The sequence below is a fragment of the Nycticebus coucang genome, chromosome 2 (genome assembly GCF_027406575.1).
Source record: "Nycticebus coucang isolate mNycCou1 chromosome 2, mNycCou1.pri, whole genome shotgun sequence".
Classification (NCBI taxonomy): domain Eukaryota; kingdom Metazoa; phylum Chordata; class Mammalia; order Primates; family Lorisidae; genus Nycticebus; species Nycticebus coucang.
The window spans coordinates 169,642,999-169,659,034 of NC_069781.1; the positions used below are offsets into that span (position 1 = coordinate 169,642,999).

At 44.8% G+C, this 16,036-nt stretch overlaps 1 protein-coding gene across 2 annotated transcripts in view; it reads left to right on the plus strand.

The window, feature by feature from the left end:
• The window catches only part of ZFHX3 (zinc finger homeobox 3), a 255,481-nt gene that overhangs the window by 216,341 nt on the left and 23,104 nt on the right, over positions 1 to 16,036 (plus strand). For both annotated transcript variants that reach the window (XM_053605852.1, XM_053605844.1), the window contains exons 6-7: positions 11,433 to 11,566; positions 11,721 to 11,921. In XM_053605852.1, coding sequence (XP_053461827.1) covers positions 11,433 to 11,566; positions 11,721 to 11,921 — 335 coding nt within the window. The remainder of the gene's footprint in view (positions 1 to 11,432; positions 11,567 to 11,720; positions 11,922 to 16,036) is intronic.

Below are 16,036 nucleotides of genomic sequence, written 5' to 3' on the forward strand. Positions count from 1 at the left end.
TGTGTGGTAGGCTCTGTGTGCCTGAGCTCTCACCAGCCTAGGCAGGTACTGTTACCCGTTGACACATAAGGAAAGCGAAAACTCAGTGTAGTCAAATACGGTGCTCAAGGTCACTCAGCCAGGATCTAAACCAAGGTGGGACCAGCACTACAAACCACTGCACTTTATTGCTTAACAAGAGGGACTGCTGCCTTCAGGCAAAGAGAATGTGGTGATAAGGAAATGACTCCACCAGCTTGGAGGAGTCCCGAGAGGTGTGCTAGGACTACCTCCCGCCTCTGGCGCACATCAGTTATTTGGACCTCGGGAGTGATGTGCTTGAGCTGAGCATGGGAACTTGGCAGAGACTAGAGAAGCACTGATGTCAGCTTTACTCAGGGTGGGGTTTCCCCAACTCTGTGCCGTACGATACACTGAGAGATGTTTCTAGTCTTTTTGATACTTTTAAAACTGCAGGGGAAGGTGAATCATGATTCCCATGTTCCAGTCTTGCCGAGGCCGGAGTAATGTCTTCCTTCCCTAAGCACAAACACTAAAGAGAAACCACTGTTATGGTTCATGGGGAAAGTTGATTTGTAAGGGCACCGAGAAGTTACATTCAGCCCTTCTGTGTGTCCGTCACCATGCTGGACACACAACCACATTCTAACTGTCTATTTTCATAAGTTCAGTTTCACTCTTAAAATTCAGTATCTCAGGAAGATTGCTTTGGAATGGAGGAAAACACTGGAAGAATACCATTGTATACCAATCTCTTGGAGTCTATACTGTGTTGGGGCTCAGAGACTGTAACGTAATTAATGTTTGATTCGATGGAGACTGAATGAGCCTCTGTTAATTAACTTTGGCCTGGTCCCTGAATGACTCATGTTACCACTGGTTTTGATCTATGTCTTATACATCTGGAGTTTTTTCTCTGTCCATCCAAGGGTCTCTAAGGTTCCTTCCTCCTCTGATACCTCCAAGACCCTGGTCTTCACAGTCCTGGAATAAAGCCAGAGGGAAGGAAGCGTGATCAGTGCAGACCCCAATGTGTCCCTAGAATGTGGCCACCCATCCTCACAAGACAGTGTGGTCAGAGCTGCCCAGCATCTGTGCACAGCTCAAGAGGCTATGCCTGGGGAAGACGGGCTATTCTGGGGGAATTGACAGCAGGCTGTAGCAGACAGGCCGGCTTCAGACCTCAAAGTCAGAGCTCAGGAATATTTATCAGGTCCCTAAATCCTTGCGGAAATGAGGCTCATGGTGGCAGCCCAATGAAGGTATCAATAGACCAATAGCTGGTTTTGTTATAAATGTTTTGACTAGTGGTTCATTCACAAACCTGACACAGAGGGAGCCAAGGTATCTTGAAACTAAAGTGCCGCAAGGCCTTTTGGGAACCTGGATCAGCATCGTTAAGCAGCCTTATGCATATTTCAGCGAGGAATTAGTGCAACAGATTGATGTCTCTGATGTGAGCTTAGCACTATTTTCTCCAAAGACCTAGAGCCAGCAGCAGCACCCACCACTCAGCCTTCACCTTGGGGCTTCCAGTGCCAGAGAGGCTGCTTATAGCACAGACAGAGGCCCTACAGCATGGCGCCTGAGCCCCTGTGCCTGGGTTCCTGACTCATGCAAGGAGGCCGCTGTGGAGCTGTGCATCCTTCCAGGGCTGAAACTGAGAAGGATTTCAGTGGTGGCCTACTCCAGGGAAGCCAGCACTAACGAGATGTTCCTCTCTCTGCAAGGTAGACAGAGCCCACATGGGTCCGCCCTGTTTTCACAGAGGTTCCCCAGTACACATGGGAAGAATGGGGTTTCCGTAAACGAGGCGGCCTGTCACTACTCAGGGTACACTGCCTGCAGCACATGAAGACGGTTCCTTCTGAATTTCTGGCTTTGAAAGTGTGTTTGCGTTTGTTTTTGGAATGAGCAGGTTCTGGAGGGACTGCCGTATTTACTGCTTTACCTTTGGCCTGGGGGAAAAGCATGTGGGCTTTGAGACCAGCCTTGGCTTTTATCCCTGAGTTGAGAGTATTTTCTTCATCGTTGTTTGAGAGTGAACTGGCAGGTCTGCCCTGCTTGCCGGGCCATCTCCCTTAATTCCAGCTAGATAACAGTTCCTACCAGTTTCGGAAAGCTTTGACTTTGAGAGCTGTTCTCAAAGTGTGGTCCCTGGACCATCAGCATTGCCTGGAAATGAGATTCTCTGACTCAGACCTACTGAATCCAGAGCCTTGGTTGGGGGCTGGGAGCTGCCATCTGTGTTTTAATGAGCCTTCCTGGGCATTCTGACACACTGTGGAATTTGAGAACCTCAAGGCTGGGTACTCAGTGACAAGCAGGAGGTTTTGAGATGTATTTCTTCGTTAACTGGCCAGTATGTCCTGAGCCCCTGTTGGTTGAGAGAGTTACTGTGCTTTCCTAAAAGACAAGGAAGGGGCCTGGAAGAGGCACAAGGCCTATGTCTTAGTAGCTGTGACCCTGAAAAGCAAGATTGGGGGTGGCAGGGGGCAGGGTCAAAATGAAGAGTGATTGAAGACTTGGAAATCTCTATTATTAATAACACCTAAGAGCTGCTGGATTTTCAAAGTGCTGACCTATCTAGTTCACATTGGAGTTAGAGGAGAGAAATAATTAGTCTTTCCAGAGTAGCTGTTCCAGTCATCTCTAGTATAACTCAAATTTTCTTTGAAATCCTTTTCAGAAACAGAGTCTGATAAGTTGATGAGACCTGCATATTTCGCTGTAGCTGCGTAGGCATATTCTACTTTGGGGGGTAGGTGGTTGTAGGTCTTTAGAATACTTTCTGGAGATGGATGAGAGGAACACAGCTTGCAGTTCCTGAGAACAGGACTGTGTTTCCAACAGAAGGTTCTTAACCCTGCGAGGCTGGACATTGAGACAGATTCTGCTCTGTAGAGCAGGGAAGAGAGAGGTCTAAAGTTCTTTTTAGCCATGGCATGAAGGGCACCCCCTTCTGGGTGTCCCTGGGCATCCTTCGCCATCCTTCACATTCCCCCCCTCACCACCCCCATTCTTCTTTGAAATATCTTTAAGTGCTTAGCTGGAGGTAGAAGGAGACCATGCATGTTTAAAGACCGAGTTGGCAGCAAAGGAGGCTCTCTAAAGGAACCGTTGTTCTCTGTGCTAGGGGAGGAGGACAGTTCAGCCAGATCTCTGGGCACTTATCAAGTGCAGTCATTCCACCATGCGAGCAAGAAAGCCCAGTCTGCCTTCCAGGGAAGGGACTGCAAGCAGATGCCAGGAGTAGCTCCACTTCCAAGGACAGTAAGATCACAGTGTTCAGAAGCACAGGTTACCCAGTGGAAAGGCTGTTTTCCTGCCGTCTGGAGGGAGTGTGAGGTCTAGAAGGAGCTGAGGAAGGAGGGCAGTGGGAAGCGCACGGTGCACCTTTCATGTAATTATAAGAAGGAACTGAAGGACCATTCTCAGATCTGGGGAGACATCTCTCTCCAGAGTGCTGAGGTAGTTAATACCCAACTCAAACACCGAGCATGGAGTTTTGTGAATTTTTTTCCCCCCATAATCAATGGAGATAGATAAAAGATTGCTGTAAATTCCTGGGGCAGGTGGCAGGCTGGTTTACGGAACACAAGGCGATGAGAACCTCTGGCTTACGGAAAGTAGCATGAATTAATAATCATTTAATTGGCTCCTCCATTATGTTGCTGGGTTGGGAGATGGAAGTTTAGATGGAGGGGCTGTCAGTGGTGCTTAAGCTAAGAGTCTGATGGCAAAGCGGGGGTGGTGGCTACTTTTGGACTTTCCACAAGGAGCAAATGTCAGGGAGCATCCCAAGTCCTCAGTGGGCTCACCGCAGGACCCCAAAAGGAAGAAGATTAGTACTTTGGTTAATGCCACCTCCAGGTGCCACGCCACCATGAAGAAATACAGAGGAAACTCGCCAGCGATGTGGACAGCTCAACACCTGCCCAAGATCTCCCCAAGGGAGGCTTCTGGCCAGTGGAAGGCTGACCAGCAGCACAGAATGTCCACCATGCCAACAGCTCCACTGGTGTGTTGAGTGATGGGGAAATGAATTTTGCTGAGGAAACACAAAAACTTAATTTTACCAGTAGTTGGGTTTTCTTGGAGGGCAAGTGGATGTGTTGAAAACCTTAAGATTCCATTTTTTACTTCATTTCCAAATTTTCTCCATGTTTGTTTTTCATGAGACAGCAACTCTGCGCATTACCTGACTTCAGAGTAGTATAGCCCATGTCACTGGATGAGAAGCGAGGCCTGGGTTAGCCTTAAGTCTGTTGGTGTTGGAAGTACAATTCTGAAGTTTTCTGTAGCCATGATGCCTGTGGCTCAGGTTTGGAATTTGTTAGGGATGTTTGGGATCATGTGAGATTTGTTCTAGGAAGAGAGGTTTTATCAGGTAACATTATAGGGGACTGTGAGTGTTGAAAGGCCACATATCTACCGTACGTGGCTACTTCAGAAGCCTGTAAGTGATGCTGTTCTTACCTATTCCTTAAAGTCATTCACTTCCCACATGACATTTTGCTAGCCATGTTTTAATTATGCTTAGAACATAATATGGCTGGGCACGGTGGCTCATGCCTGTAATCCCTGCAATTTGGGAAGCCAAGGTAGGAGAATCACTTGAGGCCAGCAGTTCGAGACCAGCCTGGGCAAGAAAGCAAGACTCCATCTCTATAAGAAATTTTAAAACTTAGCCGGTGCACTTTTACCTCAGCCTCCCAAGTACCTGGGACTACTGGCAATCACCATGATGCCTGGTGAGTTTTTCTATTTTTAGTAGAGATGGAGTCTCGATTTTACTCAGGCTTTTCTCAAACTCCTAAGCTCAAGCAATCTACCAATATACCTCGGACTCCCAAAGTGCTAGAATTACAGGGAGGCTTGAGCCCCGGTGCCTGGCTAATTTTTTATTTTTTTTATTTTAGAGAAACTATTCTGCCTCTGTTCTGGCTCTCAGTGTGCCTATTGCAAGACTGGAGTCTAATCAGAGGTTTCAGTAACCTTGGCTGCTATGGACAACATGATAGAAGATGTCTCTGGTTGTAGATAAAGTAGTTAGGGTAACTAGTTTGGATAGCTTTAGAAAGTAAAAAAATACAAAGATGTGTGAAGGATTATTTCCACTTTCTGGGATTAGGAGGTCTTTTTTTTTTTTTTTTCTCAAAGGCAAGGATATTTTTTATTTTTATTCCAATTAATTATAATTGTCTGTGGTTAGAGTTGAATGCTTCGGGGATGGACAAAACCAAAAGGTAAATTATGTAACCATTAGGTTGTATCATTTACACGTGAAATTTGGTTAAAGGCAGAGTTGCAGCTGTATCCTGCACTCTGGGAATGTGCCATATATCCCATGCCTTGTACCTGGTGGGCGGGAGGCTACTGAATCCTTTCTCCCTCCCTTGAATTTGAGATTTTCTCTCATGTGGGTCTGTGATTCTTAATCTTCTTGTTTCAAATTGGTATTGAGTACATGTGAGGATTATTTTTCCATTCTTGTGATACTTAGGAAAATGTTCTCCAAATCCATCCACGTTGTTGAAAAAGATGCAAAATCTCTATTTTTATGGCTGAATAGTATTCTATGGTGTACATACACCACGATTTATTAATCCATGTGTTGAAGGGCACATGGATTGTTTTATTTCTGTATCTTTGCTTTGTGAATTATGCTGCTATGAACATTTGAGTACAAATGTCCTTCCTTAGGGTAAAAAGTCTTAGGTAGATAGCTGGTAGTGGGATTGCAGGTTCAAATGATAGGTTTAGTTTTCCTTTTTTTGACAAGCATGAAACAAATTTTATTGAGGAAGAGAAAGGTAGGTTTATAGAGTAAGAACAAGAAACGTTTGCCATGGACGCCGAATTGGCCTCCACTGCCAGGGAAGTGGGCAAAGAGGCCCACTTTTACTTTGAGGAACAGAGGGATTTCTTTATTAAAATCCTCAACTGTCCAGGTGAAAAGTTAGCTAGAATGCACTTCATGGATTTCCTCTGCCCCCTTTTGCTCTGTTTTACTACAACCCTTGATTTGTTCATTACTTTACTACAGGCGTCCTCAAACTTTTTCAACAGGGGCCAATTCACTGTCCCTCAGACGGTCCAACCGTTGGAGGGCCGGACTATAGTTAAAAAAAAAAAAAATGAACAAATTCCTATGCACACTGCACATATGTTATTTTGAAGTAAAAAACAAAACGGGAACAAATACAATTCACACCCCTTCATGTGGCCCACGGGCCATAGTTTGAGGACACCTGCTCTACTATTCTGTAGAAAGATGTGTTGTTGGGCTGCATTGTGTATCAGTAGCAGTTTGCACAGTCTAAGTACAAATAAATAAAATCCATTTTACCTATTAAAAAAAAAAAAAAAAAAAAAAACGTAGCCAGTGCAGTGATGTGCACGAGTAGTTCCTGCTACTCCAGAGGCTAAGACAATAGGATCGCTTGAGTCCGGGAGTTCCAGCCTAGGTGACAGAGTGAGACCCCGTCTCTATTTAAAAAAACAAAAAAGTAGGTAAGTTGGTTTCTTAAAAATTGCACACAAAACTTGCATTTCCTTACTCCCTCTAATTAGCATGAGAAGAGGGTTAACTTTTTAAATAATTAGTTTGAGAGGTTAAATACTTCCCAAACAAACACAGTAAAAATCAGAGGTTCTCCAGAAGTTGATGTCTCCATGCGTAAGTGATTTTCCCCCACTAAGGAAGCCAGGCATTGACAACCACGTCTCCCTTTGAAAGGAAATTGTTTTGCTTAGAATGTGGAGGAGCTGAGGAGAATTCAGTGGAGGAGAATCCTGAATCAGGTCTTCTGTCTCCCTATCTGTGCTCATCATTTTCGGTTGGCCAACCCATCACGGTCTGAGGGGCAATGGTGGCTCTCAGCCCAGAAAGCTGACCTTGGAATTTTCTGAACTCTGTGACAGGGACATGCCTCCTTCCTGTGCTCCACCAGCAAGTCGGGCTGAGCAACCAGAACTCCTTAAAAGTTCAGCAAGTACTTTTTTACTCTTTAGAAAGTTTGTGTGGCAAGGGATTCATTCACACCTTCCATCCTGCTAACATTCAGTAGGGGTCTGACCCAGAATTCCATTGTCAAAATATCCCACTTACCTGGCTTTTTAGAGTATGTCATCTGTACAGCACGTTCACTCCCATGATTTCCTTGCCACATTTTTATCTCCTTTGAAATGCCAGGAGCCCAGCATGTTGCCTATGGAAGATTCATTGAGATTTTACACGTATTTTCATATGACACAACTGCCAAAATGAGAAAAATTGCTTTAACCAGCAAAATAAAAAAAAAATACCACCTGATGTTTTGCACAGTATGGATCCAAATATCAGCTTTTTTTGTGGACAGTTGAATTTAAATGCTAAACTTTTTATTACAGTATTAAAAATAATATAGCTACGTGAGACAAAGTTGGAAAAGGGTCGATGTTGCCGTTACTGAAATACAGCAAGCCTTTTCTTGAAGTCTTTTTTCTAATTGCGTTTTTTTTTTTTTTTTTGCAGTTTTGGCCTGGGCCGGGCTTGAACCCGCCACCCCTAGTATATGCAGCTTGTGCCCTACTCCTTGAGCCACAGGTGCCACCCCCTATTTTTTACATAGCTATAACATGGTGTGATGCACATTTTATCCTGTTTCTTTTCTTATTTGCATTCCCAGTAATTTTTCCATATTGCTTCATAGCTATCATTTTAAATGTCTTGTAAGACTCCACAGAATGAATGGCTGGACCATTGTTTCCTATGCCATTGCCTATTGTAAGAGACCTAGATTGTTTCCAGTTCATTTTGTCATTTTTGTAAAAACCACTGTAGGTACTAACTCTTCAAGTTGTTTGGTTTTATTGTTGCCAATACAAACCAAAGTTTCCAGGCCCCAATTGTCTAAACTACGTCTTGTCTCAGGAGCACATCTATTTCCATTTCACTAACGTGACATCACAGCAGGCTTAGAGTGACCAGTAATTGATTTTTTTTGTTAATGGTGTTTTCTATATTGTGACATCTCTCCTAGAGTTTAAAAGTTTAGAAAGGCCTTCAAAGCAAGAAGCCACAGTACTTCCTCTCTCGGTGTTCATACAGCCTCATTTGCTTATGCTCAATGTATGCTAGTGACAGAATTGAAGTCGAAATTGATTTTGAGACTCTGGCCCTTTTGAAGTTGTTCACAGAGAAGGTGGAACGAACTTCTGATGGTCTGCAAGAAAGCTTCCTTTATCGTGTTGATGAAGGACGTCACCACTCTTTGCCCATCTCCAGGAGTTGTATAGAGACCTTGGTACTGTGTCTTGATAGAGCTGTACATTTTAACATCTGCCGTCAAGCCAGGGAAAGACCTCTGTCAGCTGTAGTTAACCTGGCTCTAAGGAGCAGTCCCCATGTCTCACCTAGTGAGATTTAACTAGGTGCTTATGGAATCTGCTGTAAAGAATGGCATTGCTTTATCTTTAGAGAGCTGGTGAGTTGCAGGTTGCTAATGTCCATTTCTAGACATATTAATCTAATAGGATGCAGATTGTCCTGGGTAAGAGAGGGATCTGGGGTTTGTGCACCAGTGGATGCAGCGTTTCGGTTATAGCAGGACTGTTGTGTTCCTGGGAAGAAAGAAGAACAAGTGAGCAAGTGCTGATTTTATTTTTTAAAACACTTTATAATGGCTCCTTAGCTCAAGCTCACAAAAGAAGCTTTAGAATTCCAGAGCAGTTTGAGTTGGAAAAAAAAAAAAGGATAATAAAAGTTCCCCTCTCCATGCAGGGGGAAAGAATAGTGGCTTCTGAAACCAGAATTCTCACCTCTGCAACCTCGCCACAATTCATCATGTGTTCAGCATTCAAGGAAGAGGATGGGCTCTTTGGTCCTGTGAGGAAACTAATGCCGCACTGGGTTACTGGGTTTGCTTTTCAGTTCTGAGAGAGTGAGATGAGTTGGGTGGTCTCGGCCTCGGTGCCCATTCATCCCCGCTACTGAGCCACTGCACAATTGACTCGTTCCATACTGGGGTGGCAGGCAGATTGAGGGCATTCACAAGGCGGTGTCGTAGTCCTTTAAAAGCAGATGTTGTTTTAGGTCAGACAGACGAACAGAAAGTCAGGAGGAGTGTTTGGAATGGAATCTGTATCTTAGTTTGCCTCTCCTGGACGGAGGAGCAGAGAGCAGCTCTTTCCTAACTATAAACTCTGACCCTAATCTGACACCTTACCAGCTGGCAGTGAAAAAAAGAAGGCAAAGAGCTGGCTGTGATGACAGATAAGCATCAAAAATGCTATTTGGGCCGGCACGGTGGCTCACGCCAGTAATCCCAGTACTCTGGGAGGCTGAGGCCAGTGGATCGCTTGAACTCAGGAGTTTGAGACCAGCCTGAGCAAGACTTTTTACTAAAAATAGAAAAACTAGCTGGGCATTGTGGCAATGGGGCTGTCTCAGCTACTGGGGAGGCTGAGGCAGGAGGATCACTTGCACCCAGGAGTTTGAGGTTGCCGTGAGCTATGAATGCATGGCTCTGTAGCCTGGGCGACAGGGTGAGACTCTGTCTCAAAAAAAGTAAACTTGAATTAAAATAGTGTTATTTGATGTCTTCAGGGAGCTTCAGTCCCTGAAACATTAGTTAAAGACACCAAACGTGGGTGTGTTCGGGCAGCAGCCCATCACACTGCAGGGTTTGAACCCGGCAACACCCAGTTCTGTAGGATCAGGCCTGAGGGGGACCAGCAGATGGGAAGTGGGCCATGGGGGAACTGGTCTAGAATGTTACAGCACCTAGTTAATCGGCAGCCAGTCCATCACATTAAATATCTAGCCGTCATGTATTACCTTTCAAGTGAAAATGAATAACTCCCATTAAGAGCAAAATGGGTTTGAAGTCGATTCGAGACAGATTAAAGTACTGTTATGAATGTGTGTGTTGGGAGGAGGAGGGGCCTCTGTGTAATATGCTTGTCCTTGTACATTTTAAATAATAGATGTCCTACAAACTTATGTAGACCAGGTTACCAAGATACTGGGGTTAAAGGTCACAAGATGTGCATTCTGGGAAGAGCATCAACTTCCTGGAATGTTTCCTGCATTTGGCTATTTTTTTTTTTTTTTTCAAAATGATATTGTGGCCTTACGATTTGGATGAATAAAATTGATTTTCTCAAATTGTTTATTAAAGTACACATCTGTAATGACAGCATCTTGGTGTCCGTGTCAGAACAAATCTCAAAGCCGAGCATAAAGTAGAAATCCATGCTAGATAAGGGAACGAGGGTGAGAGAGAACGCAGTTTTCCCGAAGAGTAGCAATTAGGCTTTCTAAACCAGTGGCTGAAATGTCGAGTCACGTTATTTTTTGATGAGAGCAGTGAGTATCTATTTTCTTACTATGATTTTCATGATTTTTCTTGAATTACGTTAACCACAATGTTAACAAAAAGGAGTCCCACATTTGTAACAAGTGAAAAGAGCCAAGTCCTAGATACTGAGTGGGTTTTGGAATGACCAGATTCAACCAGGTTGGAATTTGTGTTTATCATAGCAGAGCCCTGCTTATCCTGGTTCAACCCTTAGTCTGGCTGTTTTCTTACCAACATCTTCCAGGTCCCTTCCTTTGCTTTAGAGACTCCTTCCACCAACACTGCTGTACCTACCGTTGGCTACACAAGCCACACGTGCTCCTCCTTAACTGGTATTGTGGGGTTTTGTGCTGAGGTGGGTGAGATGAGTGTGGAGACACGGTTGGGGCAAGCTGATAGGAAACCTTCCCTCTTATCACCTACTCGAATACACTTCTTGGCTAGATTGTAACTTGGAGCCACATTCTGCCTAGTTCCTCTCCTCCATTATTTCCCTCCCCCACAAAGCCAACTGCTGAACCCAAACTTGATCTTTTCCCCCACATAGTGGCATGCAGACAGCCATGTGAACCTTCCTCAGATCACATTTATCATGTGGCCTGGGCCATACCATAGGGTGAGTCCAAGAGATGGGACAGTAGAATTGGGGGCACGTAGTTTCTCACATCTGTGAAGCAGAAGTGTCTGGTACTCAGATTGGCAAAGCAACTGGTGAGACTTTCCCACCCACCCTCAGCCCTACTGCCCCCCACAAGCCAGCAGATTGTTTCTAGATCGGGGGAGGTTAGAACAGACTGAATTTAGCTTAATCCATCCCTAGAGCCTTTTATTCCATTTCTTTGCCTTCTTTTCCTAATGTTCAGTTGTTAAAGTAGTGACAGAAATTCATTGCCGGGTGGGGGGGGAGAAACACTTGCTTCTTTTCCAGCGTGCTTGGTAAGTCAGCCCGGATGTTCATCCTTCTTGAATTTTAGTGTTTTAAGAAAATCGTGTGCTATAAATGAATGTTGATTTTCACCCAGCACAAACCCTCTGGGAGCTGGCCTGGTCTGCTTTCTGTATTGCATCTCCCACTTTTTCTCCTAGCTTCGTCCAGCCAAGCAGAGAAGGAGCTAACAGATTCTCCTGCAACCTCCAAACGCATCTCCTTCCCAAGTAGCTCAGAGTCTCCCCTCTCTTCGAAGCGACCAAAAACATCTGAGGAGATCAAACCGGAGCAGGTGAGACCGGCAGGGGCCCTGCTGGTGCAGGCGGGCACGGGTGTTGTAAGCTTGCGGGGAAGGAATTTTTTTGAGTGGGCGGACTTGGGGTAAGACGCGCAGTTGCTGGTAGGAACTGAAGACTCAGCCAGAGCGGGGGGTGTGTTCTCTACAGATGTACCAGTGTCCCTACTGCAAGTACAGCAACGCTGACGTCAACCGGCTCCGGGTGCACGCCATGACACAGCACTCGGTGCAGCCCATGCTCCGCTGTCCCCTGTGCCAGGACATGCTCAACAACAAGATCCACCTCCAGCTGCACCTCACGCACCTGCACAGCGTGGCCCCGGACTGCGTGGAGAAGCTCATCATGACGGTAAGGCGGTCAGCAGAGGGACCCTGTGGAGTTTTCTTTTTCCAAGGGTCAAAGGTAACTCAATAACATGGACAAGGTACCATGTTGCTGGATGAAAAAGCCAGCATAGGGTTGGAGCTGTCGGAAACCCGTCCTTGTTCTGCGACCTTTGTTCTACCATATGTGCCTCAGACGCGGCATACCTCTGGCTGAACGCCAGCTCCGTTGTTCCTTAACCTCCATTCTCATCCTCTGTCCTCCCAGGAGAGAGAGGCGTGGATTAGCTAACGGAGTATATGAAGAAATCGTTATTCAAGACTCTTCAAACCTTTTTTGAGCAAGTCATGGGCTAGGTTGTTCTTACCTTCATGTATATCTCATTTCACCTCATAACAATCCCTGGATTTTAAAAAAATAAATAAATAAATAAGAGGTTTGACATGGTCCCATTAACAGTTGAGGAAACTGAGGCTCAGTGGTGTTAATCATCTCAATGCCATTTTTAAGTGGCAGAGTTGAGATTTGAGCCCACATTTGCCAACTCTGGTGTAGCCCTGTAATTTGGATCCTCTGACGTGGATGCTTCTAGTCTCAAAGCAGGAAAATGGGTAGTCTGAGATAACATGTTGATTCAGGAATGTGGGTTTTGCGTTTGAACGCGATGTTGTTACCAATGAAAGTTTTTTGTTTTTGTTTTTTTGAGACAGAGTTTCACTATGTCACCCTGGGTAGAGTGCTGTGGCGTCACAGCTCACGGCAACCTAACACTCTTGGGCTTAAGCGATTCTCTTGCCTCAGCCTCCCAAGTAGCTGGGACTACAGGCGCCTACCACAACGCCGGCTATTTTTTTGGTTGTAGTTGTCATTGTTATTTGGCAGGCCCAAGCTGGGTTCAAACCTACCAGCTCTGGTGTATGTGGCTGGCACCCTAGCCGCTGAGCCACAGGAGCTGAGCCTACAAATACAAGTTTTGAAAGCCTGATTCTAAGTGGCCATTGTAAACAGGGCACAGAAGGTTAGGGTAAACATTGTAATCATAATGTGAAAACTTTCCAAAATAACTCCAGGTGGTAGTAATATCCTCCTTTCAGCCGTGCTGGACTGCTCTGAAAACCCTTTCCTGATCACTAGAGGAAAAACCACCAAAGAGAATCACTCTTTTCTCAAACTTAGAATTATTTCTGTGGTGGAGTGCAAGAAATGAATTTGATTACCTTTTCAGGTGAAGATTCCCAGAGAGGTAGTCTGTTTAGAATTCTGCGTTATAATGTGTGGGTCACAGACACACCACCTCTAGGCATTTCCTATTCCATCTGGTTATGCAAAGTGAATGCCTAACGTTGTACATGGTGTTTGGTCGTGAGGAACATGTAATGGATGATGCATCAAAGGAACTTTAGTGGCTGATGGGAAGCTCCAAGGTGACCGTGACCCAGCATGAGTTGCGTTCCAGAGATCTTTCAAGTACAAATTCACCTTCCATGGGTGTTGTCAATAGGTGAACACTGTGGAAAGATTCTCTGTAGGTGGAAACCTCCTTCTGCGGACAGGTGGGTTTCTGTGTTAACAGGTTTCCTCGGCATTGTCACTAGCCTTGGAGATTTCCAGGGGGTTTTCCCGGGCCTCATCTTTCTTCCCAGTTGATGGCCTGGAACCATGGCAGCCTGAAGGAAGAGAAAGAGGTGTGCGGAGGGAAGCAGTCTCAATACATAACCTGTATTTCTTTTACTCGTGTTATTATTTTTGCTATTTAACAGAAATCTAGTCTAGGAACTATGAGCTTATAGTAATCTGCATGACTGTTTACATTAGGCAGTAAAAATTTCATTTGTACATCCCTAGGGACTAGAGTGTAAATTATATTTAAAATATCCATTGTTTGTCATATTTCATAATATAACTTACAGCAGTAGGAAGGTGCATTTCTGGTGGTCATTATGAATCATCTTTATTTACCAAAGAGTTTTCACGGGCAGTATATTACCGCTGTGTTTGTTTGGATATGCATCCCTAAATTATTTTTCGAAGTTGCACACTGAAGTTTGATAGTCACTATTACAGACCCTCCAAGTATTTTGCAAATGCAAAATTGTATGCATAATGCCAGGGAACTAAGAAATACATCCATGGAACCAATTAAAAACCCTGTTCTAGAGCCTCCGGTAACATAATTATGTAGGAGAAACTGCTCCCGAAAGGAGCTGTGCTTGGTGCCTGGTGTAGAAACTGCTACATCCCTCATCTTCCCACAGCAGACAAAGGAGATGTTTTCTAGATGTTTCTGAGAAGTGTGCAAATTGTGGGAAACGTGCGGGGAGTTGATTTGTTAGCAAAAAGAGAAAGTTAATGGATTCAGAAATTAAATTGAAAGCTGGGGCCAACATGTAAGTGTTCCCTTTTTATTTAAAGGTATATACATAAGGATGATTTTGCACTGTTTCCACAGGAAGATGGAGTTACGACGCGGCTGTCAGTATAGAATTGGTTTTTCCAATCATGAGGATGGTTCGCGTTGAGCCAAATGATGCATTTCTCCTTAATCCTTTAGTTCAGCAAGAAAAGATGAGCAGCCAGGCTTAGTGGGGAATTTATGGCTGTACCATAGGGCAGACCCAGAATCTTATTTCAGGACTTGGAATACTGATCTTGACTTCTGCCCTGATGAATCAAAACAGACGCCAGTGTCCTTCCTCCAAGTTTGGGATTAAAATGGAAGTTGGGCTTCACTTTCACAACTAAGTGATTATAATGAACCTGTGGTTAAAATCATGCCCCTGGACAGTATTTTATTGTAATTTTATTAGAAAATTGGCCGATGGGAAAGTATTGGTTAGACTTTCTGATGATATATCTGTTTGTTCATGACCGACCAGAGGAGGAAACTCCGAAAAAAGCATGATGAGAAATGCTTTTCAAATCAGAGCTCCATGTTCTAAACCATGCCCGTAAGGAATGGCCAGTTCTCTGGTCATTCATCCTATAAGAGGAGAAGGTTATGTTTCCTTTGTCCCTGACTGGCCAGGATGAATGGCAGAGAGAGGAGCGAATCGTTTTCCTTCCCCCAGTGTGTTGACTGAGGTAGCATCTGTTGGTCGCAGAATAGGAAAAGCTGGCAAAAATCTCCCCAGTAGATGTTTCCTGGCAGACAAGAGATGTGTGTGTCCAAGGTATCTACAGCTATAGATTCTGGCAAATTTTTTTTTTGCTGAGTCCAAAGTCTCAGGATCTAGCTTGAATTTGGTTTCAGTCCCACTAAAAGTAAATTCCACCCTGATAAATAGAAATAGATTACTTTCTACACAATGTCTTTCTGTTCAGTTGTAAATGGCGAGCGTTTTGAGGAGGCTTCATTTAATAATACCTTATCAGACAGCTTTCAGGAACCTGCAGTGTCTAATATGTCTGTTGCTATGGTAACAGCTGCTTGCTGATGCCCTGCATCTCCTATCTACGTCTTCCGTGGGCCCCCTTTTTTTTTACTGATGAGGGGGCTTGAGAAATACTCTCCACCAGGAATAATCGCAGTGCTGGCCCTCCCTGTGGAAACCACACCCACAGCTCTTCATTCCACTCGGCCTATTGGAAACAGAGCTCCAAGGGTGTCTCCGCACACGTCATGTGAAAGAAGGGAATCTATAAAACTTCAGGGAGAGGAGATAGTGCCTCTCCACACCTGGCTGGGCAGCCTGTCCCTGCCCCCAATGCCAGTTTAACCTATTTACAGAGAAGCTGAAGAGTTCAGATTGGTGGGAAGGACGTGGGAGCTGCTGCTTCTGGGCCTATATTTTCCTTCCGGGAAGGAGGGTTGAGGGGATGGAGCCCACGTTTCTGCACCCTGACTGAGAATGGGAAAGACCACCTACCATGCATTTCAATACTCTTAAATTATTCTAATTGATCACTATCTTTCTAAGTGACAGGACACACCACTGGGATCCTGGAGCACTAATACAGGGACATTTTCTTTGTTCCTTAATCACTTAACCAACTATGACCTCACAGTGAGGGGGACTGGCTCCTGCAGCCCAAGAACACCTTTTTCTCTAGCCCCTTGTCTTTCAGCCCTTGGTAGGTCCTGAGTATTCTGCAGACCTTGAACCTGTGCAGATCTCGCCTCCAGCCCTTGGCCCGGCACT